The sequence below is a fragment of the Lissotriton helveticus genome, chromosome 2_2 (assembly GCF_964261635.1).
Source record: "Lissotriton helveticus chromosome 2_2, aLisHel1.1, whole genome shotgun sequence".
NCBI classification, from domain to species: domain Eukaryota; kingdom Metazoa; phylum Chordata; class Amphibia; order Caudata; family Salamandridae; genus Lissotriton; species Lissotriton helveticus.
Window position 1 is genome coordinate 182,507,254 of NC_136060.1, and position 27,084 is coordinate 182,534,337.

At 46.6% G+C, this 27,084-nt stretch overlaps 1 protein-coding gene across 2 annotated transcripts in view; it reads right to left on the reverse strand.

Annotated features, from left to right (window-relative positions):
- The window catches only part of N4BP2 (NEDD4 binding protein 2), a 1,406,797-nt gene that overhangs the window by 1,070,969 nt on the left and 308,744 nt on the right, over positions 1-27,084 (reverse strand). For both annotated transcript variants that reach the window (XM_078678311.1, XM_078678313.1), the window contains exon 4: positions 21,258-21,382. In XM_078678311.1, the coding sequence (XP_078534437.1) occupies positions 21,258-21,382 (125 nt within the window). The remainder of the gene's footprint in view (positions 1-21,257; positions 21,383-27,084) is intronic.

Here is a 27,084-nt window from a genome sequence, read left to right on the forward strand (position 1 = left end):
GTGGGCTCAACTACAGTAAGCGACCATAATCCTTTGGGCCTAACTCTGAAACCACTCTGGGAAACAACATGTTATCAGCAGAACGATCAACCCCAGATAGTGGCTAGGGAGGTAGTGCAACCCAATTGTAAAAGGACCCTGAAGTGGAAAAAGGTAGCACTAAACGAGGGGAAGATTGATGGCATCAGACAAGAGCTAGCATCTGGTATGGCCAAGCTTCAAGATGCTGTATACAGCGCAACAAGGTCATTGGATGCATCCAGGGTCCATGAGCGTACATTCACTCAAATTACTGCATACTTTTTGAACGCGCCTCAAAAAGAAAAACCCTGTGACTCCACCAAGGACCCATACTCCTGGTTCAATAAGGGTTACAGGGAAAATAGGTCAGCTCTAATCAAGGGGAAAGATAAAGTGCAAATTAAAACTGCAAGAAACTCCTATAAGGTGGCCCAATGTGAGGCAAAGGCATCCTGGGATGAATCAAGATGGGAGCAATTGAAAGATGCATGAAAGATGCATGCTCGGAGGAGAAGATGGCGGCTGACTAAGCAGTCTAATCGTGAGCTCCCCGTCTCTCAGCATTTGGTATGTAGTACTTCCCACCGATGCAGAACCGAAGCTGAACCAGTAAACCGAAGCCGAGCAGAACAGGAGCGGAGACTGGGTGAATTATGCGGCGATGTGAGTTGTGCCATGTACTCTAACTCAATCTATTTTGAAAAGCGGCCACAGTAGTAGCACAGAGAAGCGCGGACAAAAAACCTACGTAGCATCCAAGACCTACCGGTTGTGCAGACATGGTGAGCGGGTCCGTTTTGAATGTGGCAATGAAGGGGCTGGATGTCAGCAACGACTCCTCCTAGACCTAGATTTACTGTGGACTTACTGTGACCGTTTCTGTAGTTCGTTGTGGTCTCCTCGCTCTTTTTCCCCGGTTCTGCGGTTTGATGTCCAGCCTCGCTTCCCTGTAGCCGCACGGAAACCGAATGCGGTGCACAGACGGCGGGACAGTTAACGGATCAGCGTGGAGGCTCCGGGCTGATCTCCGGAGATAGAGGCGGAGGGCTGTAGAGCAAGGAGGAGGCCGGGGAGGCGAGGCAGCTGGAGCCCAGAGAGGAATCCGTCACAGCGCCACTGTTAAAAGTGGAGCCTGCGGGTGTAGCACTGGAGGGTTCTGAGAGCAAACACCCTGACTTGAACAACAGGGGAGTCAGTTCGAAGAGGTGCTCACCTTTAGTGTGGGCAAAAGCGGCTCATGCTCGATTGTTAAACAATAAAACAGCATATCGTGTCCCACATTATGTTCCAGCCAGAGGAGAAGGAGGCATAATCTCGGACTATAGCATAGTGGGTGCACACTTATCCCCTATACAAAACAATAGAACAGAGGGGCCCAGGAAAGCAGTGTATCAAATAGAGACTCCAGTAAATACTTTTTCCTGTGTTGTTTTGAGGTCTGGGGGCTTGGAGAGGGGCCTTAAGGCTGAGGCAGAGGCAGCGTGCAATAAGCCTGAAAGCAGAGAAGGAAAACTACGCAGAGCACCTCTTGAAAGCAAACTGGATAAACTTAAGGTGCCCCCTCCAGAAAAAACTACCCTAACAGAGGGAAGGTTCACAGGAGGAGGTTACTGCCTGAGAAGTCTGAAGGGTGGCTATTAGGGGCTTAAGGATACTAAAGATACAACTAAAACTAAAGACCTAAAAACTGCAAATATATCCAAGGAAGAGAATAAAGACGCAGGCAGAGGTAAAAGGAAGCCCTGCAACACACCCAGGACTGCTAAAGGAAGAAAGAAAAATACTGTACCACTGTCAAACGCAGCACGGCTCAGCTTGACAAAGCCAGGAGGGAAAAGTTTGCAAAAAATTACCCCTTCCCTTCGTCTGTTTTTCAAGGTATAAGAGAAGAAGGGTCTGAGTGAGGGGAGTGAAAAGTGACCAAAATGTAGTATGGAAAGAGCGGATGATCTGCACATGTTTCGAGAATGTCCACTGCTGGCAGAATACTGGGACCTATTTGGTAAGACGCTCTCCGAGGTCATAGAACAGCCCATAGAGGTAAGCGTTGAACTAATTATTTTTGGGACTTGTAAATACGCACACAATATTATACTGTCTAAGGGGCAAGAAAATATCTTATTTTTACTAATCCTTTTAGCCAGGAGGGAAATATGTATAAAATGGATAAAAAACTCACCACCAAGATACTCTGGTTAAACTCCATCCTAAGGGTATATAAAATGGATAAACAGGGAAGGCAGAGCAAGAAAAACAGGTTCTGGGATATTTGGGAAAAGTATAAATTGGGAACTGATAGGGGGTCCAATGATTAAAGCAAAGGCACCACTGATTTCAAGCTGAGTCTTGAATTGAGGAGTCAAAATGACTAGCTCCCCTCCTTCCGAAAATCATGTGCTAAGAGATGGACAAAAGGAGGCCCCGAAGGAAAAGGTAACCGGAACACCCCCAACAACCAAGGGCCGAATTAAGGAAGCGGGGCCTCTGACTCCTCCATACTCTAATCTTTTTTTGCTTGATGAGGTAAAAAAAAAAAAAAAAGAAAGAAAGATGCATGCTCATCCAAAGATAATAATCTTTTTGCGAAACCGGTTACCTGAGGTAGTAAGTGGGGCCCACGCCCTCCCTCGAGTCATATTACTAGTCAAGCTTGGTTTAACCATTTTGAAGGGCTTTACTCTGCTGAAGGGGACAGTAAAGAGGGGAAATTAACACAGTATTCTGGGCAATCGAAAGAGGAAGAGTATTTTACAATCTTGGCGGTAAAAGCTGCAATCAACAAAATAATCCCCGCAAAAGCTGCAGGCCCAGATGGCCTGCCCGGGCATTTATTTTTGGATGACCACACTCAATGGGCACGATACATTAGACTATTATCAAATGCCGATGCCGAAGGAGCACCAGTCCCTATGCCCCTATTTCATGGAAATCTGCCGAAATAGTCCACATATACAAAAAGGGAGCAAGAGATGACCCCGCCAATTACAGACCAATAAGTCTGATTGTTGCAAGGCAGAAGGTCTTCGTCCGGATGCTTCTGCACAGGATCCAGACATGGTCCGAGGATGGGGATATCCTTTCACAGTTTCAGGCAGGATTCAGAACTAAGATAGGGACAATGGACCAAGTATTCAGATTCCTTCTAATTTACTGAAAGTCTGAGGTGCTGCGCGGAGGCAGTCTATATTTAGCATTTATTGACCTGAAGACTGCCGCCAACCTGGTTCCCAGGTCTAGGCTAGGGGAAACAGTTGACAAGATGGGCGTATCCCATTTTGTTCTTAACTTATTAGTCCGGCTGCATGACGGGAACTTTGCTCAGGGCAGGTGGGGTGACCAGGGTCAACTCACAGAGCGCATTCCTATCAAGAGAGGAGTAAGGCAGGGATGCGTTCTGGCTCCAACCCTATTTTCATTTTTTACGTGAACGGAGTAGTGGACTTCCTAATGGAGGAGCCGGCTGATTTATCGGTTCTGGAAGGGTGGGTGGTGAGGGGAAGATACCAACCTTGTTGTTTGCAGATGGCACGTTGTTGTTATCGAGGACCCCAGATGGGCTGCAGCGTCTCACTGATAGATTGCATCTTTTCTGTGAGTACCGGGGTTTTATTATAAATGCCAACAAAACCAAATTTATGGCTTTCAACCCCCATAGGACATGCATGAATAGCCCTCTCCTAGGTGGAATTCCCCTTCAAAAGGTCGCCACTTTTGATTACCTGGGTGTAAGATTCTCTGAAAAAATGTCATGGAAACCCCACATAGGCTTGATGTTGATGGCCCATAAGTGTACAGCAGGTGTAATAGTAAAATAACACAGTCTTTCCCATACTAGGCCTGTAGCCCCAGCCCTGCAGATAAATGACACCAAGGCCGTTAGTGCTTCCCTCTATGGAGCAGAAGTTTAGGGATTCGATAATCTGGACGAGCTCCAGAGATCGGATTATAAATTCCTAGGAGACCTAATAACAACACCAAAATACATCCCCCTCACACCATTATTAATGGATATGGGCAGGCGATCAATAAGCGAGGTAGCCAGGTTGCACCCTCTACTCAGATCAGTAGACCCAATGTGGGCAAATTGACATCTGAGTTTTATTCCCATAAACTAAGTAGGTACTATGAACCTTACCTCAATTTAATCAAAGTACCTAGAGACAGAATGCTCTATATGCATTTTAGGTATGGCTCCCTTCAAGTGGGTGAAGTGATAGAAAAATGGTCCATGAAAAACAAGAAACACTGCCCTAGTTGCCCCTGTGAAAAGTATTGCCCACCTATTGTTCGTCGGTCCGGCGTACAAAAGATCACAGAAAAAATGGCTGAGCCAGATTTGCAGGCAGCTTGGTACGCAGGAGCACCACGTTGCACTCTGTATTCTCAAGTCGGACTCTAGAACTTTTTTATCCTGTTGTGTGGCAAAGTACCTGGGGCAAGCTTGGCGATACGGTCGAAAGCGCTTGCCAGAAAAACTTCGCTTCCACAGCACAGATAACAGCTAAGACCTCTTAGCCTCAATAGTATTTTTACTAAATATCACTACGCACAAGCACTTTATTTCTTTTTAACTCTTGATAGCTAGCACAAGTAAATGAAATGAAAAGTCTCCCAATGTATTGCACTGTTTTCAAACAAAATGACGAAATACTGTTTGTTTTGTAACCCAGATTTTAGGATGATCAAATGTATAATTATGATTGGATCCTTTTTTATCCATACTTATTTTATGTTTTTATGTTGCTTTTATGACTTTTTATGCCGAAATAAAGCTTGTGATGATACCGATTCAGATGACGCTTCCGCACCTACTCCCAATATTGATAAAAAAAAGCTACATTTAGAGATGAGGTCTTGTATGTTTAAGACCTTTAGCCAGGTCATGTACTCAAAAAGTCACTCCCCATTTGAGAGGACGAGTTCTCAGAAATCTTGAACACACACCTATCTGACGATTCTACCGATTAAGGGGCAAAAAATTAAGAAAAAATAATAATATTGATCAAGTGACCCATAATAGCACTATGGGAGGTCCTAGCACCTCTTCAAATCCGGGAGGTCCCAGCACCTCAACTAATAATGAAGGTCCCCGCACCTCGAACTCCCAGAGTGTCCCTAGCAGCACGACTTACTCGGGTGTCCCTAGCGGCACAAAACATCTGGGTGTCCTTAGCGGCACAAAATATCACAGAGCTCACTACAATATGGGAGATAACTAATTTAATGATGTGGAATCCTCAGACATACCTGACGAATATATCCTAGACCTCGATGAGGACGATCAGGAATTTTATAGTCAAGAAGAGGAACTCCCTTCATCCTCTAAGGACATAATTTTTAAACCCCTGGGGGAAGAAAGGTGTTCCCCTTTAAAGCTCAAACACCCCAGAAGTTCTGAGTGGTGCCCACAAGACCATGTCACAAAATTATCAAAAAATGGGTTAGAAACCTCTTGGAGAGGGACACCCGCAACATTCTTAGAGCTGAATGCTCTAGACCCTCCATCGAGGACAAGACCTGTCATATCCCCAACTTGGACCCCGAACTGATTAAATTCCTTTTCAAACTCAGAAGAGATCCAAGGAAAGGGATGGAAAGATCCATGAAAGGGTGCCAGGACTGTCTTCTCCACATACTGGGGCCACTAGCCAAAATCATTGACTCCGCCGAGGAAAGCCATATCAATGGCACTCTCCTTAACACTGATCTGATCAAAGGCTGGAGCCAAAGGGCACTTATTCTTCTGGGAAATGCCGACGCAAGCCTGAACGCAGAAAGGCGAAGAGTCGTTCTCACTAAAATAAATCCTAAACACAGGGATAGGCGGATAAAGAAACCGCAAAAAACCCAAAAGGATTACACTTTGGGGAAGATCTCATCAAATTCCTGGGAAAATACGTATCCACATTCACTGCCTTGGATAAGGCCCAAAAGAATATGTGGAAAGTCTTTAACTCAAACCTTCTTGGAGGTTTCGGGAGAAGGGGCCTCTCTTCCGTCTGCTTTAATCAAAGGCCCTATTCGAGATCCCGTGGTTACGGAAGAGGGTACCAGTAGTACAATGTACCTCAATTCTACCCCCAGCGAGGTAGAGAACAACGCACTAGAGGGTTTAGATCCCGGAGAACTTCCAACTCCAACATCGCTTCAAGTGAGTATTCCCCTCCCTCCCCCTTCCCCTTCCCCTTCTTTCCCCCAAAAAGTGGGTGGCAGACTCAAACACTTTATTCACAATTGGAAACTGATCACCCAAGATCCTTTGGTTCTAAATACTGTCAAAGGATTTATGGTAGATTTTACACATACACCTTTTCAAACCTCCTTCCCGAAAGACTAACCTCTCTCCCTAGATCAGCAAAAATTAATAGAGGAAGAGATCTCCGCCATGCTTCAGAAAGGAGCGATAGTAGAGGTTTTCCTAAAAGCGTTAAGGTTTATAAGCACTTTCTTGTGGAAAAAAGGACAAGGGTTGAAGACCTGTCATAAACTTAAGAGAACTAAACAAGAATTTGGTCCACAGGCACTTCAAGATGTAGGGTATCCATTTTCTGAGGGATCTTCTTTTAGAATGGGACTGGTTAGTCAAACTAGACCTAAAAGATGCTTACTTCACCATTCGTATGGCGGAAGCCCACCAAACCTTTCTTCAATCTATGTGGAAAAACCATCTATATCAATTTCAAGTACTCCCCTTCGGTCTCTCTTCTGCCCCCTGGTGCTTCACCAAGGTCATGAGGACTGTCGCCTCATCCCTAAGAGTAAAGGGCACTCGTCTTATATACCTAGACAACATCCTTGTAATGTCGCAAGACTTCTCACAAATAGAACAAGATTTGAAGACTGTGATGGACCTACTAGAAAGCTTAGGTTTCATCATAAACAAAGACAAATCTATCCTGACCCCTTCCAGGACTATGGAATTCCTACGTTTTATAATAGCTACATCAAGAGGTCTTCTTTTAGTCCCTTCCAAAATAAATGCCAAAATCAGGAAGGAAAAAAGACGTCCTGAAACATCAAGATTTATCTTTGAGGGAGCTAACCAGATTACTGGGTCTCATCTCCTCATCCATCCAAGCCATCTTTCCCAGTCCCCTAAAGTAAAAGCGAGAGCCCTGAGATCGGGCCTCTGGTACGGAGATCAAATTACTCTAGATCAGGAAGCCCAATCGGAAATAACCTGGTGGCTCGAGAACCTGGATGCGTGGAATGTAAGGCAATCTTTGGCTCAAAACCAGAGTTTGTTTTAGGATCAAATGCGAGCCTCCATGGCTTGCGAGCTTGCCTTCTCAATCAGAACACTGGTGGAATCTGCTCACTAGAGGAATCCTCTCACCACATAAATTATTTGGAAGTAACAGCCGGCCTTTACGCCTTGATGAGCTTCTCTCCAGGGCAGGTCAGTCATCCTGAAGATGGACAACATGTCCTCGGTAGCCTATATAAATCGCCTGGGAGGCACCAAATCTGGGGACCTCTCGAATTTAGGCAAGAAACTTTGGATGTTCTGTTTGGAACACAGGATCGCTCTCAAAGCGGAATACCTCCCGGGGAAATCGAACATCTCTGTAAAATGGAACTCAAGGTTCCTGTTAGATCGCAGCGATTGGAAACTCAATGTTACCGTCTTCAATACCCTCAACAGGATCTGGGGTCCCCTAGAGATGGACTTATTTGTGAGCAGACTAACTTTTCAATTGAAGAACTACTTCAGCTGGATGCCCTACCCAGGGGCTCTGGCAGTCAACGCTTTCCTTCAGTCTGGGAAAGGGGCAAAAGTATACCTGTTTCCCCCCTTTGCCATGATGCAGAGAATTCTTCGGAAAGTGAGACAGGATCAATGTCCTAATAACTCCCTTTTGGCCCTTTCAGGCATGGTTCCCCACCACTCTAGAACCAGCTTGTGACCCCCCTTCTTAATTCCTATCCTAGAGAATCTTCTTACAAATGCAGAGGGAGGAAGTCACTCCCTAATTCAGAGCAGGAGTTTATCCCTTCTTGCCTGGAGTGTGTCAGGAGATCCAATGAAATCTCAGGACTTTCGTCAACAGCTTCACCTCTCCTCGGAGTATCTTGGGCCCCAGGCACTCACTACAGATAGAACAACATATGGAGAATTTGGGTATGTTGGTGACTGGGAAGGAACCTGGATTCCTTGGAGGCTCCTATTGTTGACAGAGTTCACTTCCTTGCTGAACAGTTTGAAAGAGGTCTCAGCTACAGAACTATCAATTGATATAGGTCCGCTATTTCTGCTGGCCATGTCCTTGTCAACGGTAAAACAGTAGGTAAAAATGTCATTGTTTGCAGAGTGATGAAAAGCATTCGCTTAAGAAGGCCTCCTAAGGCTAAATATGAAAGTCTCTGGGATGTAAATCTAATTCTTGGTCTCTTCAATAACTGGCCAGTAAATTCTCTACTAAATAGGAAAAACCTTTCAATTAAGCTAGCCACTCTTCTATGCCTAATTTCATGCAGAAGGGTCTCTGATGTCAAAGCCCTGGAGATTACAAATAGATTTTATAACATGTTCAGCGTCAAGTTTGAGATTTATAGACAAACTAAGACTATGTCTGATTCAATTTTTTATCCACGTTTTGATTTATGTCCAAAACGTTGCGTTGTGGACTGCATGAAAGAGTATGATCGCAGAATGTTTGCTTTTCGTCCCCAAGGTGTAAACCAATTACTTATTTCCTTTGTTAAACGCCATAAAGGTATAGCATCAACTTCTATTGCTAGATGGGTTAAATCCGTTATGAATTTGGTTGGTATTGACTTAAATCAATTTCAAGCTCACTTCCTTAGAGGTGCAATGGCCAGTAAATCTCTCCAATCTGGAGGGAAGTTGGATGACATCCTTAAAGCGGCTGACTGGTCGAACGCTAGCACCTTTGCAAGTCACTATTGCAAACCTATCGAACATACGTCTGACATAGTGTTACAGCGCTACCAACATGCATAATGTAGCCTCCGTTCTTGTAAAGAAATTGCGATTCTCCCATTACCATGACTAGAGAATCTGGATTTCATTAAAGACATGGAGGCTGACATTATCCCACCCGTCCCACCCCTTGGTGGTCTTACATTGAATTACTTCTGTCTTTACTGTAAATTAATGTTCTTTTATTGACAGTACTTGTATTATTTCTTACCTCTTCTATTATCTTGTTAAGTTATATACTTTGTTACGTTCTGGAGGTATTTACTTCTCCTTCTTTTCAGGTATCCCTTCTTAATTACGAGACGTCCGGCCCTTGGATTTACCCTTGTTGTTCCTTCTTCATTTTGCTCACCCGAGGATCATTTAGAAGCCTAGCTGTTTCATGTTTGATGGACTTACTCTCTTCTCCACATTTAAAAGAGGCTGATTGTTGATGGCTCATGCCTTTTACATATTGTTAATTAATGTTCTGTAACTTTTAGTATTGTGATGTATGCGGCTGCTTGGACTGCATTAAAAGATTTATGCATAATGTCAGCCTCTGTGTCTTTAATGAAATCCAGATTCTCTAGTCATGGTAAAAGGAGAATCGCAATTGTTGTTGTTGGTAATTCGCACGCCGGGTGCTGTTAGGGCGCCCTTTAATACTGTCCATTTCTCCACCCGAGGAGGATGATGTGTCAGAGAAAGAAATTAATTTGTTCCTAGAACTTCCTTGATAGTCTGTGGGAAATCTCCTAGAATCAGGGTGAGAGTAAATGTTTGTTTGTCGGTATGGATAGGTGATTTCCAAAGAAAAGTTATTTTTATCTTTTTCAAATTGTACTCCTTTTTGATTTAGTGTGAAGTCCTTACTGGCAGTGGGTGAGTGCTCCAAGGACGTTCATGCACAACGTTGTCAACTCATGGTATTGAACTGGCAGATCAGCCAAGATTGCCACAATGTGAGGTGTTTTCCCTCCCTAAATAAAACATGTCCAGTACTTTATCTGCCAAAGCAGCGATTGAATGCATGTTGTCTACAGTTTTCCGCAGAGCTAAAATGCCAGACATTCTGCATTGAGAAACGACTACATCACTCGGCAGTACAAAACCTCCCCCACACATGACATCGTGAGTTAAGAAAATGATCATAGAAACCCAGGCTTCCACCTCAATGCACAAGTTACTTACCTTCAGTAATGATATATCTGTAAGAAACATTTGTAGTGATAGATTACTTACCTTAGAATTACCCCAGGCATCAGACTGGAACCGGAAAGGTTTTTGTCAGCAGTACCCCTGTGCGTCGGTAGGCGGCGTCGTGCGGCTCAGTGTGCCTCGTTGGCGTCATTGGCACCGGGATGACGTTGCTGGAGCTACTTAGATGCGCCCATGCGCGCTGACATCGGTTCTGTACACAACTTTCCGCAACAAGAACGCAGAGCCATGATAGAAACTAACCACTGGTGCCATGGAACTAGGGCCCTGAACGGGATGACCTTAACCCTAGAAATCAGTTCGCAGAACGGGGAGGATGGGTGGGGCGGTAAGGAATTTATCACTACTAATGTTCCTTACAGATATATCGTTACCGAAGGTAAGTAACTTGTGCATCTGAAAGAAACACATAGGGATAGATTACTTACCTTAGAATAGACACCCCAGCAGTACCAACCCCAGTGGTGGGACTGTGAACCAAGATCACACCAGAAAGTCCTGGAGAACAGAACAGCCAAAGAAGCCGTCTCTCCGGACTTGGTTGTCCAGGCAGTAATGCTTGGTAAACGTGTGCAGCGAGGCCCACGGAGCTGCCTGACTGATGTCATGCAAGGGACCTCCCCGTCCCAAAGGAGTAGTGGCTGCCTTCGCCCTGGTAGAATGCGAGCGCAGCCCCACAGGAGGCTCCTTTTTAGCCAAAGAATAACAAGCCTTTATGCACAGAACGACCAACCGAGAGATGATTCGCTTGTGCACGGTTTAACCTTTTTTGGCGCCCATGTAGCCAACAAAGAACTAGTCATCCACCCGGAACTGTTGTGTGCAGTTCAGATAGAAAGTGAGTGCATGTTTTGGGTCCAGACGGTAAAGCCTCTCTATCGATCGCCATACTGAGTAGCTCAGGATACCATACTCTTCAAGCCCAGTCCGTAGCCACAAGAATGACTTGGGCCCGGTCGCTCTTGATCTTCTTCAGCACTCTGGGTAGAAGAGGTATAGGCGGAAAGGCGTAAAGTAGACCGCAACTCCACTCGCAATGAAAAGCCTCGCCTAGCTAGTGCCACCTTCGAAATTCCAACGTGCAGAACTGATGACATTGCGCGTTCTCTTCGGTGGCGAATAGATCCAACCAAGGCTCTTCCCACTGCTGAAAGAGACCTTGGGCGCGTCCAAGTTCAGATGCCAATCATGATCCATCATGCACCGGTGGCTGAGTTCGTCCGCCCTGGCATTCAGAGAACCTGCCAGGTGTTGAACCACCAGGGAAATGCCCTGATGTTCCAGCCATGTCCAGAGGTGCAGGGCCTCCTGACATAGGGTCCACGGCCCCACCCCGCCCTGTTCGTTGCAGTACCAAATGGCGGTGGTGTTGTCTGTGAACATCTGCACAACTCTCCCCATGACAGACGGAAGGAATGCCTTCAGTGCAATTCAGATTGCCCAAAGCTCCAGAAGGTTGATACGGAGTCTGGACCCTGCCGGAGACCAGAGGCCTCTGATCTCCGCCTCCCCATTCCAGTAGGGACGCGTCCATCACCACTGTGTGCTCCGGTTGGGGAAGGGAGAGGGATCTGCCACTGACCCAATCGCGATTCGTGAGCCACCACTGCAACTGTCGTGCAGTGCCCTCCGAGATCTGGACGTGATTGGACAGGTTGCCCTGATGCTGTGCCCACTGGAACTTCAGGTCCCACTGCGGAGGCCACATATGCCATCTGGCATGATCCACCAACAGGATGCAGAAGGCCATCAGACCCAATAGCCGAAGTGTCATCCTGACCGAAACCCAGGATAGAGGCTGAAAGATTGGAATCATAGCCTGAATATCCTGGAATCACTGCTCGGGAGGATAAACCGAAACTGCACCGAGTCCAGAACAGCTCAGATGAAGAGTAGCTTCTGAGAGGGAATCACGTGCAACTTCAGGACGTTGATGGAGAACCCCAGCAAATGCAGGAGTTCGGGCGTAGTCTGGAGGTGGGAGACGACTGCCTGGGGCGAGCCCGCCTTCAACACCAGTCGCCCAGATAGGGAAAGACTGGAACCCCTGATCTGCGCAGATGAGCTGCGACTACCGCCATCCCTTTCGGGAACACCCGAGGGGCGCTGGTAAGGCTGAAGGGAAGCACGGTAAACTGAAAGTGCTTGTGGCCTACCGTGAACTGCAGGTAACGCCAGTAGGCCGGCATGTTGGGGATGTGGAAATAAGAGTCCAGCAAGTCCAACACTACCATCCAGTCTCCAGGTTCGAGAGCAGACAAGACAAGACCTGAGCTAGCGTCAACATATTCGGAGGAAGCCATTGACGTTCCTGAAGTCCAAGATAGGACGCAGGCCCTTGTCCTTCTTGGGAACCAGAAAGTAGTGGGAATAGCAACCAAGCCCTACTTCTGGCCCAGGAATGAGGTCAATGGCCCCTTTGGCCAAGAGGGCGTGACTTCCTGCGGAATAAGCCCAAGATGGTCCCCCGACATGCAGTGGTACCGCGGTGGCATGGCTGGAGGGGTAGTCACGAAGGAGGGGGGGGGGGGAGTAGCCCGTTCAGACTATCTGCAGCACCCACTTGTCCAAAGTGATGTCGCACCAGTGGGGGAGATGATGGTGTATTCTGCCGCCCACTGGCGTCTGATGGGCCTGAAAGCTCGGACTAGGAAGGCAATGAAGTGGATGCTGCGAGGGTGGAAGTGGACTGACCTGCCCACTGGCCCCAGAACCGCCTCTGCGGTTCCCACATCCGCACTGAGGTTGTTGCTGCGCCAGCCTGTGGCTCTAGAACAAACGTGTTGGGGCACCCCTTCCGTGGCCACAAAAGGAGCGAAAAGCAGAAGGCGGAGGAGGCAGCGTGGCCGAGAGGCCCAAGGACTTGGCCGTAGCCTGAGAATCATTAAAGCGCTCCAACGCACTACCTGCTTTGTTGCCAAAAAGGTGAATGCCATCAAAGGGCATGTCCATCAAGGTGTTTTGGACATCCCCCGAAAAGTCAGTCGTCCTCAGCCAGGTGTAGCGCCACTGTCGTGGAAATCGACCTGCCCAGCGAGTCGGCGGTATCAAGTCCACAACGGATGGTGAACTTAGCTGCGTCCCTCCCAGCTGCAATAGCTTGGGAGAGCTCTGCCCGAGCCTCCTTCATGCAGTTTGGCAGCACCTGCACAACCGTGTCCCACACAGAGTGGGAGTAAACAGCCCAAAAGGCATGCAGTGTTCACCGACCGCAGCCCTAGGCTGGCAGAAGAAAACAGCTTCTTGCTATGCTGCTCCAGCTTCTTGGATTCACTATCCGGGGGGGCGGAAGGGAATGTGCTCTGGGATGCAGATGGTTGGACAACCAAGCTCTCATGAGTGGGGTGTTGGGAGAGAAAGAGGGGGTCACCCGAAGCCGGGCGATAGCGTTGGGCCACGTTCATGTCAACAGGAGCCCCTGTGTTGGGCCTGTACTAAGTGCCCAAAAGAACGTCAGATAGTGCATCATTAAACCGCAGCAAGGGCCCCGAAGAGGTTACCGCCGGTTGAAGCACTTCCGTCAGGAGGTTAGTCCTGATGGCCACTGTAGAAAGTTTGAGGTGGAGAGCCTCGGTCGCCCTACGCAACACCACTGCGTAACTTGCTTGCTCCTCTGTAGCCACGGAAGGAGGAGTCAGCACAGTCAGGCGATGTGTCGAGACCACTGGCATCCCCCAAATCCTCTGCCCAGTCCGGGTCAACCCTGCACTGTTGTGCGAGAGGGTCTTCAGACCCCTCCGAGTCCTCCCCTTCCTCCAAAGTCTGTGAAACAGGCTGAAAATAAGGAGGACAGAAGTAGGGGTACAAAGGCCCCATCGACGCCGTTCCGGTGCAGTGTCCGGTTCAGGACTGAAATCGGGGATGACGTCGCCGGTGGCACCGGGTGACATCGGAGGTGGTGCCGGGTGCGGGATCGACACTGGTGGAGGTGTAATAGGTCAACCGGTGTTGCCCGGGATCCGAGCCCGGATTCAGGGAGGTTCTGCTGTGCCGGAGCCGACAGCAGCGCCGGAACTACCGGCGGGGCTGGGGTCGGAACCACCGGCGAAGGAAGAGCAGGACTCTCAGTCGGGCCCGCGGGGCCCGAAGGCGCGCCGGGGGGCCAGACGGTCCAAAGAGTCGGGCCATGGCAGCAAGAAACTCTTGCACCTGTGTAGGCGTCGCCGACAAACCCGGGAAGAGAAGGGTAGGCTGGGGGCAACTTCGCAGGCTCCGCCAGAGCCGCTGGGGTGGCACCACTGGCACCCTCAGCCGCGACGGGCGTGGAGAAGTCAAAGAGCGACAGCGCTTCTTCGACTTCTTCTTGGAATGCTTCGACTTACCTGACTCCGAGTGCGAAGACTTAGATCCAGAAGAACGATTGTGATGGCTCCGCGACCGGTCCCTCGACCTCCCGCGGGACCGGGACCTTCAGCGCCGCCGAGCCGACTGACGGACTTCCAGCAACTTTCGGGACCGCTCCCGCAAAGTTTACGGCGCCATGGCCCTGCTATCGGGACACGACTTGGAGTCGTGGTCGCACCCCAGGCAGTAGAGACACACGCGGTGTGGGTTCGTCACCGACATCATGCAGTGATAGTCCCCACAGTTCTTGAAGCCAGGCATCCCTACGACACCAGGAGTCGATCAACTCGAATAAATGAGGTAAACGGCCTTGAAAAAGCTCAGTCAAAAATTGCCGGGGGGGTACTTGCTCTTCCCGGATCTGCGCTTGCTGGCGGGGGAAAATAAAGAACTGACGTCAGCGTGCGTGGGCGCGTCTAAGTAGCTCCAGCAAAATCATTCCAGCACCAACGATGCACGCGGAGCAGCACAACGCCGCCTACCGACGCGCAGGGGTACTGCTGACAAAAAACTTTACGGATCCAGTGTGACGCCTGGGGCTAATTCTAAGGTAAGGAATCTATCACTACGGGTTTCTTTCAGATAATTAATGGTTTTTCAAAAAACAAACATAATGCTAATTTTTCGATGAAGTGGTATTTCAATTAAGAAATTATGCCCCCAAAACATTTGCAATGATCGGCTTGAGATAGTGTGACAAGGCAATTTGTTGGAAACATCGATTAACACTCCTCAGTCTGGCATTGAGCCTGGAGATCACAACTATCGACTTACACCGCCGGCACTCTGCACTGAATAAGAACCACATTAACCAGAAGTCTCTGTGGACACCATTCCCCTCTCGCATGACGTCATCTCCCAGGAGAATCAAACAAAATGGAGCCGGAAGATCTACATTCACTCGTAAGGACGACAGAACGGTTCCGGGTGCCGCAGCTAACCAAAGGAAAGCTTAAGGTACGGTTATTCACACTTGTTTTTGCCCGCCTTGGCGGCTTCATTGTTTAAGTGGGCTTTCTATCGTCGATTACAGGATGCAACTGACATCGTCGTGGCTCTCAAGCACAGATTTATTAAAAACGAAGAGGGTTATTGCATAAACACAGTGGATTCTAGTTGGGAATATAACTGTAATTACTCCAACCCATCACCACCTTGAAATAATGATTATAACAAGAGATGCCAAGACTGTTTTTTCTAGTACTTAACATGCAAAAAGCTAGGAGAACTGTTATTCAAATACGTGAAAGTTATCCACAAATTCCATCTAAAATTCAGCATTTTGTTAACCAAGCGTTTCCCTCTTTGAACAGGCACAACGCAAGATTAAAAAGTTGCGGCCATCCCTCCAAAAAGTTTGCTTAAAAGGTAAGCAAGTTTATGGTAAAGACAGAGGTTCAGGGTTGGCCAAAAAAGGTCCAGCAACACAAGGTTAAATATTATTTAGTTAGTTGAACAAATCGGTTCTAGGAGCAAACTTTTTAGGGCAACAGATAAATATTTAATCATAGTAAGCAAATCGATAGTTACAGGTGCTCACATAAGTGACAAGGGTGCGTAAGCAAAGTAAGATTTTTTTCCACGAACATTAACAACCAAATTACACGCTGCGGGCGAATCAAATTTTTCCATGCCCTTTCCTTCGTCTTCTTTCAGTCATCGTAAGATTAACACACAGAGGCTCCCCTTGCATTGGTATAATACAATTACAGGAACAAATAACCCAGTGTTTAACTCGTCACGCTTATGCATTCATGCATAAATAAATGCAAATTGTGATTAAAAAATATCTAAACCATTTTTTATCAACCATCTAGATTGCTCAAAACAGAGTTGGCATTCTGCCTAGAAACGACTACACATAGTCGTTTCTGAACATACAAGGACGTTTTTGACCAACCACACATTAAGATTGTGAGCAGCCACCGGCCTGGTGTGACTGAACATACAATTTACTTTGCTTCTTCTTCTCCCTCTTCTTTATTGCAGTACCTGGACTATAGTATTAAGGCTGACTTAGGAGTCATTTATTGGAAGAGATCGACTGATCTCGAAAAGAGGTAATCTTGTGAGGCTTGACCTGTATGGAAGGTGTAGCTTGAAAAAATGTTGACACGCAAGTGGTAACATGAGCACTTTTTCTTTTTGTTTTTCAGTTCTCTAGGAGTTCTAGGTCCTGAGGGCTACCCTACTAATTTATATTTTGGTTTGAAACGCGTCGACCGCTATGTGACCAAACAATTGTGTGAAAATACACTATCACGCTAAAACCCTATTTTCAGAAATTTTGTGAAGGGCTGTTAAATAGCCGGTTAGACCTGTCAGCCCTTTGGGTGGTCCCTTCTATTTATTTTTTTATTTTTGTTCCCTTTTTGCCTCCTAACTCCTTTCGCCTTTTTATGTCCACTGAGATTTTTGGTGTTGTCCTGGGGGTTAGGTGCTACCTTGTCCTTATAACTTTTTGAGGCCTTGTCGCACATTTCAGAAGTGGTGAATACAGAGACACAAAATGGTGGCTGCCAGCTGACAAGGAATTTTACCTCAGAGACTGGCCCATAGACTAGTGAAGAGGTTCTGGAACCTTCTGGTCCACTCTGGAACCTTGGGGTCCAGGGGTATAAAAGGCCGGTACCTGGGTGGCGATTTTGTGTGTGACCTGAGAACTTGCTGGAGTATAGGCTGTGGTTCAGGGGGTTAGAGCGCGAGTGGGATTGACTTCTCCTTTGGATTGCTTCCCTGTGGCTTTCCTTGCCCCTTGCCTCAAGACCTGACCCAGCCAAGCTATCAATTTGAGAAACTGTGTCCTGATGACCAACGGGATCTAGCAGGGAGCTTTTATCCTCCTTGATCCCCACCAGAGTAACTGTGCGGCCCAAACTGCTTGACCGGAGCTGCACTGTCGCACCGCAGGAGAGCTTACTGTCCTAAGGGCCAGCTAGGGAACGAAAACCCCTCTGTCATTTCCCCCAGTGTCCGCCCAGCGGTAGAATCCCAAGAGGGGTGGTGGACTGGAAACCCTGCCAAACTTACCGGTGAAGTAGGGAGACAGGCTGTGGAGTTCATCCTTTCCGACAGAATAATTGAAGTTCTGCGGTAGTGTGGGGAGGGGTTAGCGTGTCTGGCAGCATCGGACCTGGGTCCACGAAAGGAGATAGTCGGTGAGGAGTGAGGAGTCCCCGTCCGGAGGTGGGGAGCGAGAGGTGAACTGAGCGCGGTGCAGCCGCCGCGTCTGTGGAGGTTTCGCTGAGGGGGCAGCACCGACGGATCGTGTTTCCCCCCTGGCGCAGGCCCAGAGGAGTTCCTGTCAGCTACTTTGAGGAGGCGGCGCCGAATAGTAGACGCACTTCCCGCGCGCAGCCTCATTCTCTCGCAGCTGCTTTGGTGTGAGGAACTGGCTCTTGGGAGGCCTCACCCAGTGCTGCCTCCTGTCAACGGAAGTGTCTCCTTCCCCGCGCAGGCCTGATAAGTGCTTTGGCCTCGGCTGGGGAGGGAGAAGTGTGCGCTTTACGCGTAGCCTGCCGGCTGCCCTGAATAACTGAACTTCAGTCTGAAGACCACAAGTAAGCTGGGATCCGGGGCTGGGGAAGGAAACTGAAACCGAGGCATCATCATTAAGAGTGGCGAGGGAGATATACTTTGGGGATGTCTGAAGGAAGCTGATCAATAGACCAGGGGAGCCAACTATTGGGAAAAACGGATACCCTGAACTCAAATAAACCGCTACTTGTAGTACTTTGATTGGAACCCTTCTGAAGTAAATCTGTTTTCAGTCTTGCAAACAAACTATTCAAATATTGGGTTTTGCTGGAAATTACTGCCTATACGTATCCGCCGAGAGAGGGGGAAAAGTTATCCAAATACTGTAAATGTAATGTCTGAGATTATAAAAAAAAGGGAGATAACGAATGTGCCCAAATGTTCATGAATTGTGCCTCTAGCTTCTGGGAGTTGAGGTGGTTGTGAATTCTGGCTAACTTATAAAATTCAGGTCTTCAAAGCCCTGATCTAAGGTTATAGCAATTGAGGAGATTAGTGAATTCTTACCAATAGTTACCAAGGTACTGAAAATCAAATGTAATGAAGAAGTTATATTGAAACCAGAAAACCAAATGTGAAAGTGCTTGTTATATGTAAACGACCCCTGCCTGCCAGGGAAAGACTTTCTAGAGAACTTTTATAAAGCGAACTGTATTTTTCTAATCTGGTGTAGTGTCATTTTTAGTGGATGGACGCCGGCTTACTGTGTGAGTGTGACGCAGGTGCAACACAAGTGCTTTGGGGATAGGTCTTGCCACTCTGTGTTATGCTACCCTATGTAGACTGGAAAACTCCAGGTCTAACATAGCCTGTAAATTATGTTGGGTGCCCTGGAGAGTACACAGTCTGGTTGCTGCCTGTAACAAGGTTGTGAAAACATTCAGTCTAAAAAAAGTCCCAACCTGTTTGGGCTTTATCTTTTTGTTTCACTTATTCATTTATTTTTTTCTCTTTTTCAATGTGTTTACTCTTTTTGAAGCACTGAACTCGAGTTTATATATTTTAATGTTGAATTTGTTGTCTATGTCATGTCCAGGTTTTGTCCAACGATATAATTTGTGATGTTAAATATATGTAATATGTATCAAATCACGTTTGTGGTCTGTTGAACAATTGTTTTATATGTTGTCCTTATGAACACTGATGACAATTTCTAAAAATTGATTTTTCATGAGAAAATGAACTCTTAAACAGAAAAATGAATTTCGGTCACATCAAGTGTCATGTGTGATCTAATGAAATGCTGAATATATAATATCAGTACTGGCATGTATGTTGTTGTGTACTTGTAAACTCAATACAGGCAGTATAAACAGCAAGTAAAGGAACAGTTGGGGAATACTTCTTCTTATGGAACCAAGCAAATATTTCACATTTCATTGCTTTCATAACTTTAAGCTACACAGGAGGAGTAAAATGATAACTAACTGACAAAGGTTTAGGTTATGATATATCATACGCAGGTTACATTTGACTATGCACTGCTAGTAAGATAATTTATGTTCAGCCCACAAGTAGATCTAAAGAGAACAATCAAATCAGTTAGACAGTTAGATGATGGATTCAAAACATTTTTTCATGTAGCAGCTCTCAATGTCACTCAGATACGCTTTTGTATTGAACGAACAGAGGTAGCTCTGGATCTGAAGCGAAACTTGACAATCTTTGCTTTGACTGTTTGAGGTTACCTTGTTAAACCAAATTCTAACCTAAGCAATGATGGTTTAGAGGCACACAGTAATAAAATCACAGTTCTAAATAAAGCACACTGTGCATTATCTAACCAGCTATCCCAGGGAACAACTATTGTGCATATGGAAGTGTCCACACTCAAACGTAGTTGTTATCAGAAACGTCGGCAAATATACCTTTATCAATCTGCTAGGAATTCCTTTTAACTTTCTTCTTCCAGAACACTATCACCTTGATTTCACAAGTGTTTACCACTAATTTGTTATCTTTATTACATTTACTGAGAACATCCATTGGTCTTTGAAGACCAACTACTGCGAGATTGAGAAGCACCAAAAATCGACTATGCATATGATTTTAGTGGACAAGTTGCTGCTGTAACTAAACAAAGCCTTCTTTCAGCAACTGGCCAGTGTAATGTTATAGGATAATTGGCAATCCTACTGCAATTTTAACTGGACCAGAGTGTTTTTATAAAGAGGTATGACCCCACTCAATAAAATGGGTGTGATACACCAATTATTTAATTTTCTCCATTGGAGACTCTTACAGAACCCAACCAAAGATGCTTGAAAATATATATCAGGTATATAAGGGCAAGAGCTTCACATTACAGATTTATGAAACAGCATCATAATAGCAACAATGTTGTCAAGTGTGTCATAAGAGGGGCAAACCCTGTCTGCAAATGAAGAATCAAGTTGTTTTTAACTGCCCACTTCTGTTGGTACTGTAGGAGCAGCTATGTGCCAGGCTTTGTGTGTCAGGCCTCTCATGCTTTGTTTGAAGATGATGCCTTGTATTTTGTCTAGGAGCTCAACTGCAGGTTTGGCAACAGGGCTATTTACCGAAACACTGAATCCCCTCATGACTAAGGCTTTGTGGGCTTTGGTCTGCCTGTGTCGGACAAGTTTGAAGCGATTGTTTACAAAGGTAGAATGTTATAGTGTCCCGCTATGCAATCTAAGGATATGAAACAGAGTTGGCAACTGCAGTGCAGTATAGCTCTGAGGTACAGAAAAACGCTACCACTATTCTGTACTTACCCTGTCTGTTTTTCAGGATGATTTTATGGCAGGCAGAATGAGATGGTCAAAAGAAGCAACTGCATGAGTGTGCTTCAGTATTGAATCAGTATTGATGGAAAAAAGATGGCTATTTGATGGTACTAAAGTGAGGAGAGCTTAAAGTCATGAAGTCAGTCTTTGGCTGCTGGCTGAAGGAGAAGCTCAACTGTAGCTCAGCCTTAGCTTCTCAAGATGATGACTTTTGTTAAATGCCATGGTAGATCACACACCCACCTCATGGCTTTATGCCCAAGGTGAAGTCTGTGTCTATTTAAGTACTATACATAACATATTAATCCCTTCCTTCATGCTTATCAGATCATGTTCAACGTAATACCATGAATGTATGCAAGCAATGGTTCAAGGGTTACGTACTAAATATAAATAAAAGTATACATTTAGTGTACAAGCTGTAATAGCTAACTGTTTAGAAAACACCCATTTATTCTTACCTTTTTTTTGGTTCCATGCATGAGCTTCTTCTAAACAGTTTCGATCATACTGGTACTGACCATTTTTGCAAAAGTAATCATCAGTACAAAGAACGATTCCTCCTGGGTTCTGTTCTAGCAACATCCTGTAAATAGATTGAATTAGAAACCGACGAAGACGTCACTGATCATGATGGAACATACTGTCCCCTCTATTTTTCAAACCAGACACAAACCCTGATTTCACTGTATACTTCATTAAAGAATCTAAGATAAACATGAAAGTATTAACTGGTTTCATTAAAAACATGACATAATATTACAAGAACATAAATTACGCTGGTAACTCAAAGAAGTAAAAGGGGTAATTAATTTTCATTAGCAATTACAATCTGCTGTCCGTTCAGCTATTATTTCATAGCACATTAGATACATGTGATCATTGGAATACTATTTGAAGATGACAACTAATTAGACTTGAAGGTTGGCTATAGGAGAGAGTGGACAATCAAATACAGACCAGGTCACAAGTTAACTAATTTCCTTTCAAGAAAAAAAGAGTATCTGATGCATGAAATATTATATGCAACTTCACAATGAAAAATATAATTCATAGAAAAAAGTGGAAACAAATGTTATTGAATTATAATGGAATTGTTCCTTGTAATCCTAGTTCAGTATCACAGGAAAATTCAATGAAGATATAACGGAGAACATTACATTTCCAATTAGCAGTTCATGGTAAAAAAAAAACTGGCATTTCATAACGAACGGTACAGCCTCCACAGCCCCATTTTTTCTAATTCTTCCTTACTATGTATATTTATTACATCAAAACCTCATACCTGCTGCAAAGGGAGACCCCAAAATCTAAAGTATGTAAAGTTGCTTTCTGATCACATCTAATTGTACATCGATCTGTTGGCATAAACAGAAAATTATTATGAGGCTAGTGGAATTGTTTCACCAGTGAAACGAGAAGAAAAAATACTTATATGTCATGTTTCTGAGAAGAGGGGCACAGTAGTGTAATTTTCACTTAAGTTTACTTTAATTATAGTCTCCAAATGCGTTCGATCCTAGATAAACACAGTCATGATGGCATGTTATGTGTGACGAGCATGCTTTAGTCAAACATATTGAGCAAAGGGTGCACTGCTGTCAGAAGAGTCTAAAGTGACATCACGTAATGATAGGGTGCAAAGAGGACGCACCAAACTATAAGTGTATATACAGTACTTTACAGTGTTTTTGAACAGGGGGAATTGTGAGCAAAATGGTGAATAGATTTGGAGCACAATTTCCATTAGAATACAAATATATATCAATTTTCCATGTAACGATCATATGTGTAGGACACAAATATATTTACATTATATAAAAATTGCGTGTGTAGGAGCTGGCCAGGTACTATATTCTTCACTTATTATGAAGAATAGAAATCTGATATCTCAAATATCATAAGAATAAACTTAGGTCATCAATTTTTTGTGTGAAATACCTTACTTCTGGCCGTTGTACATCAAAACATATACCGCTTATCTGATTAGCACAAACAAGTAGGGACACTGCTAATATGTAGCCATTCAACTTATTATTCAAATGCTTGATTTTGAATAAGTATCCTTTCTAAGACATGTTCACTCACATACTTTTAACAATTCAGTCGGAAAGGTTGTCTCAGAATATTATTGCATGCACTCTGCTGTTCAAGTGTTCTTGCGTTATCTTATTTCCATATCCATTATACTATTCTCCCACACCAGTGTAGAATGGAAATTAAAACCAGACTCATATTCGTTGTTGGTAGAAGTGTTATGGTTTCTCTTAACGGTTATATTTTTCAATGGTCAACTTGGTTGGTTTTTGTTGGGCCGGAAAAGTCTCTTGCATGCTGACGGATGGAGACCACGGCTCTGAGTGTCCCAGGTGCATAGATATTTGGATCTCTGTGTAACGGGGAAGGCAGGACGAACTGCGAACATTGTGCTTGGTGGGAGTCTGCTCCCCTGTTACCTGCTGCGTTTCCCTCTCAACAGCGGCCGGACCCCAGTTGGAGCGATGAGCCGTTACATCATTGGCCCAGCCCGGGCGAGAACGGCGATCCCTTTAAGAGAAAACAGTGGGCGGGCGCCGCTCCGCCTCTCGACGACCCGGAAGGAAGGCCAAAAGAGAGCCCAGCCAGAGAGTGGACGGACAACTACCCGGAAGAGGAAGAAGCCGAAAGACTGAAGCTGCAGATCGCCAGCCGAAAGCGAGAGGGAGAAGACCGACGAACCGACGAGAGTTCCGGACCAGAGACGCAGCCCGGAGGCCAACGGTCCCACGATTCGCCCTGCCACACACCCACGGGAGGGGCGTGGCTTCAACAGGTACGGGGCCGTGTAGCGGGTTGGGTGGCTCAAAGGGTCCAACCTACGGACTGAGAGTGAGAGTGAACCCCAGTGGCCGTATACTTCCCTGCACGCCTACCCTCCCTCACGAGCACTGTCTGGCACGGAGTGTACTTAGTTCTACCCTCACTGGTGTCCCTCACCCCCGGCCCCCTCCCGAGAGTACAAGCGACGGACTGACGAGTTCTCTCTTTTCTCTTGCCTATATGTCCCGACGTGAGAGAAGAAGAGACGAAGACCGTCCGAGGTGTCCCGAGAAGCATCCTGGAGACCACGAGGAAACCCCCATTTGACTCTGCCGCCTTTGCTCGTGAAAGACTAACGAGTCGACAGAGACGTAGCTACATTAAAATAAAACCTTCTTTACGTTCCCTTATAAAAGATTCAGTATCTTCATTGTCCGCATCCCCCTGGGAGCAAGTAGAGGCCCCGGAGCCGAGCATAGCCGACGCCCCCCTGGGACACGTGGTGTCAGAAGTGGGATCAGCAACATCCCCCATCTGTAGTGACAAGATGGACACCCTCATTGAGCACATTATAAAAGGACAACAAAAGCTCGAGTGGGCCGTAGAACGGCAGCTGGCAGCCGCCCAAGCGGACAGGGACCTCTTTAAATCCTCACTGACCGCTCAACTTGAAGGCATGAAGAACGTGAGGCCGTCACTCCCTCTATCGACGGGAGAAACGCGAGTGCATACTCCCCACCCATCGGGAATCGCATTACAGAAATATATCGCGGGGGAGGACCCAGATGCGTTCCTACTAAATTTTGAAAGAGCCGCCCGAGCCTTGGGATGGCCAGAGGAGAAATGGCCTTTCTTTCTCGCCCCCCTTTTGTCCGGAGAGGCACAGTCGGCCTATCAGGCTGCGAATGCCCTGGGAAACACCCCTTACGCTATGGTTAAGGAAGTGATCTTGGACCATCTAGGCCTAGACCCGGAAGCCTATAGAGTGAGGTTTCGAAAAGAAAGAGGCCTGCCCGGCGAAAACCCAAGGACCCTCTTCTTTCGTCTACGTATGGCCGCCAACAAATGGCTGAAGCCTGAATCCTGCTCCAAGGAGGAAATCCTCAACAAAATATACCTAGAACAATTTATGGAGGCCCTACCGTATGCCACCCAACGGTGGTTACGTCAACATGTGGGGCTAGAGGTGGATCACGCTATTGAAATGGCCGCCCAGTACGCTAGGGCCCAACCTCGACTTAGCGCTATCGACTCTGAGAAATCCGGCAAAGCCCTCACCCCTCTGAAGCATGACCGAAAAGCGAGACCGCCTTTTGAACCACCCAAAACGAGAGTCCCAGGGATGATGTCTCCCTTGTTGAAAGGTCCACAATGCTATGAGTGTGGTGAGTGGGGCCACATAGCCCGGATGTGCCCCAGGAAAAGGCCCGCTGAAGAGCCGATGGAGGTCGGATACCTCCCAAAGACAGTGATGTACTCCGCTGAACTGGGCACGGCCTTTCACGTGAGTATGAGGATGAATGGTTTTAGGGTAAGAGCTCTCCTGGACTCCGGGTGTAAACAGTCAGTAGTGCAGGTACGCTTCGTCCTACCGGAGCAGTACATACAGGAGGCCCAGGTCTTTATCAGATGTGTTCATGGAGATGTGAAACCCTACCCCGTGGCTTCCATCTCCGTAGAGATACCAAATAGAGAGACTAGTACTGTGCGGGTAGGCGTGGTTGATTCCCTGCCAGAAGACATGATCCTAGGCACGGACAACCCTGAGTTCCTTTCGCTCTTTAGGAAAACCCTTGCCCCTAGACCTTCCGAGATAGGGCATTCCTCTCCAGCTTTTCTAAGCCCCGAACCCTGGGTAATTGATAGGAATTTTAGGTTCGCGCAGACAGAAGACCGAACCCTATTCAACGCCTGGGATAGTGCCCAACAAAGCCAAGGGGACCCCTCTCCGTCCTACCCTAGGTTCTTGATCAGAAAGGAGCTGATATATAGACAGGCCACGGAGACGAGCCCTTGTCAGTTGTTGGTGCCCGCCTCCTTCAGGGAGCAAGTGTTGTTTTTCGCCCACTCCCACCTCACTGCAGGACATTCAGGAAAAGAAAAGACGACCGAGAACATCCTAAGACATTTCTTTTGGCCAGGGATCTACCGGGACGTACAGGAATATTGCGCCAGGTGTGAGGTGTGTCAGCGGAAGAACGTCCATCGACCCAGTGCGGCGCCGCTACAACCCCTGCCGATCATCGGAGTGTCCTTCGAACGTGTCGGTATGGATCTCATAGGTCCCTTACCCCGGTCCAAAAAGGGGAACATATACGCCCTTGTAATCGTGGACTACGCCACCAGGTTTGTAGAAGCCTTCCCCTTGAGAACCACCACTACGGCAGCCATAGCGGAGAAGTTTGTGGAACTATTTGCACGGGTAGGGTTTCCCAAGGAAGTCCTGACGGATCAGGGTACCCCCTTCACGTCTAAATTGATGAGAGAAGTGTGTAAATCCCTCGACATAAAACACCTGAAAACCTCAGTATACCATCCCCAAACTGATGGTCTTGTCGAGCGGTACAACCAATCTCTGAAGACGACCCTGAAAAAAATCCTATCATCAGAAGGAATGGATTGGGATCGCTTACTGCCCTTGGCACTCTATGTTCTACGAGCACAAAAACAAAGCAGCCTGGGCTGTTCCTCGTTTGAACTCTTATATGGGCGACTCCCTAGGTCCCTCCTTGAAATGACCAAAGACATGTGGGAAACAGAAGACCTACAGGAACAATCTTCCATGTTAGAATACACCACCCAGTTACGGTCCCGACTAGGCAAACTCCGGAATCTGGCACACACCAGTCTGGAACAACACCAAAACAAACAAAAAAAGGAATTATGACAAAGGGAAAAGGCTAAGAAGACTTTCCATAGGGAAATGGGCTCTGGTGATGCTCCCGTCTTTAAGCAGCAAAGCAAGACACGAATGGCAGGGGCCATTTCAGGTCATTGAGACTATAGGACAAACCACTTACAGACTACGGATGTCCCCTAGCAAAACCCAGACATATCATATCAACCTGTTGAAGGAGTGGCTGGGTCCACCTCCGCGGGACAACCATTGGGTTGAAGACGCCTCCCCTTCGTCCCCCACCTCAGTAGAACAATTGGTGGTGAACCCGGAGCTGACGGCCTCCATGAGGGCCAGTCTACAGGAGACGCTGCGGTCTTTTACAGATGTCTTCTTGGATCTTCCTGGGAGGACCAGCTTGATAGAACATCGCATCAACACCGCCCCGGACAAGACCGTGCAGCTACGACCATACCGCATCCCCGCAGCCCGCCAAGAGGTCATAAGGAAAGAAGTACAAGAGATGCTGAGATTGGGCGTAATCCGACCTTCCACCAGCCGTTGGTCCTCCCCCATAGTCCTGATACCCAAACCAGATGGTTCCAAGCAGTTTTGCATGGATTTTAGGGCCCTGAATGCCATCTCAGATTTCG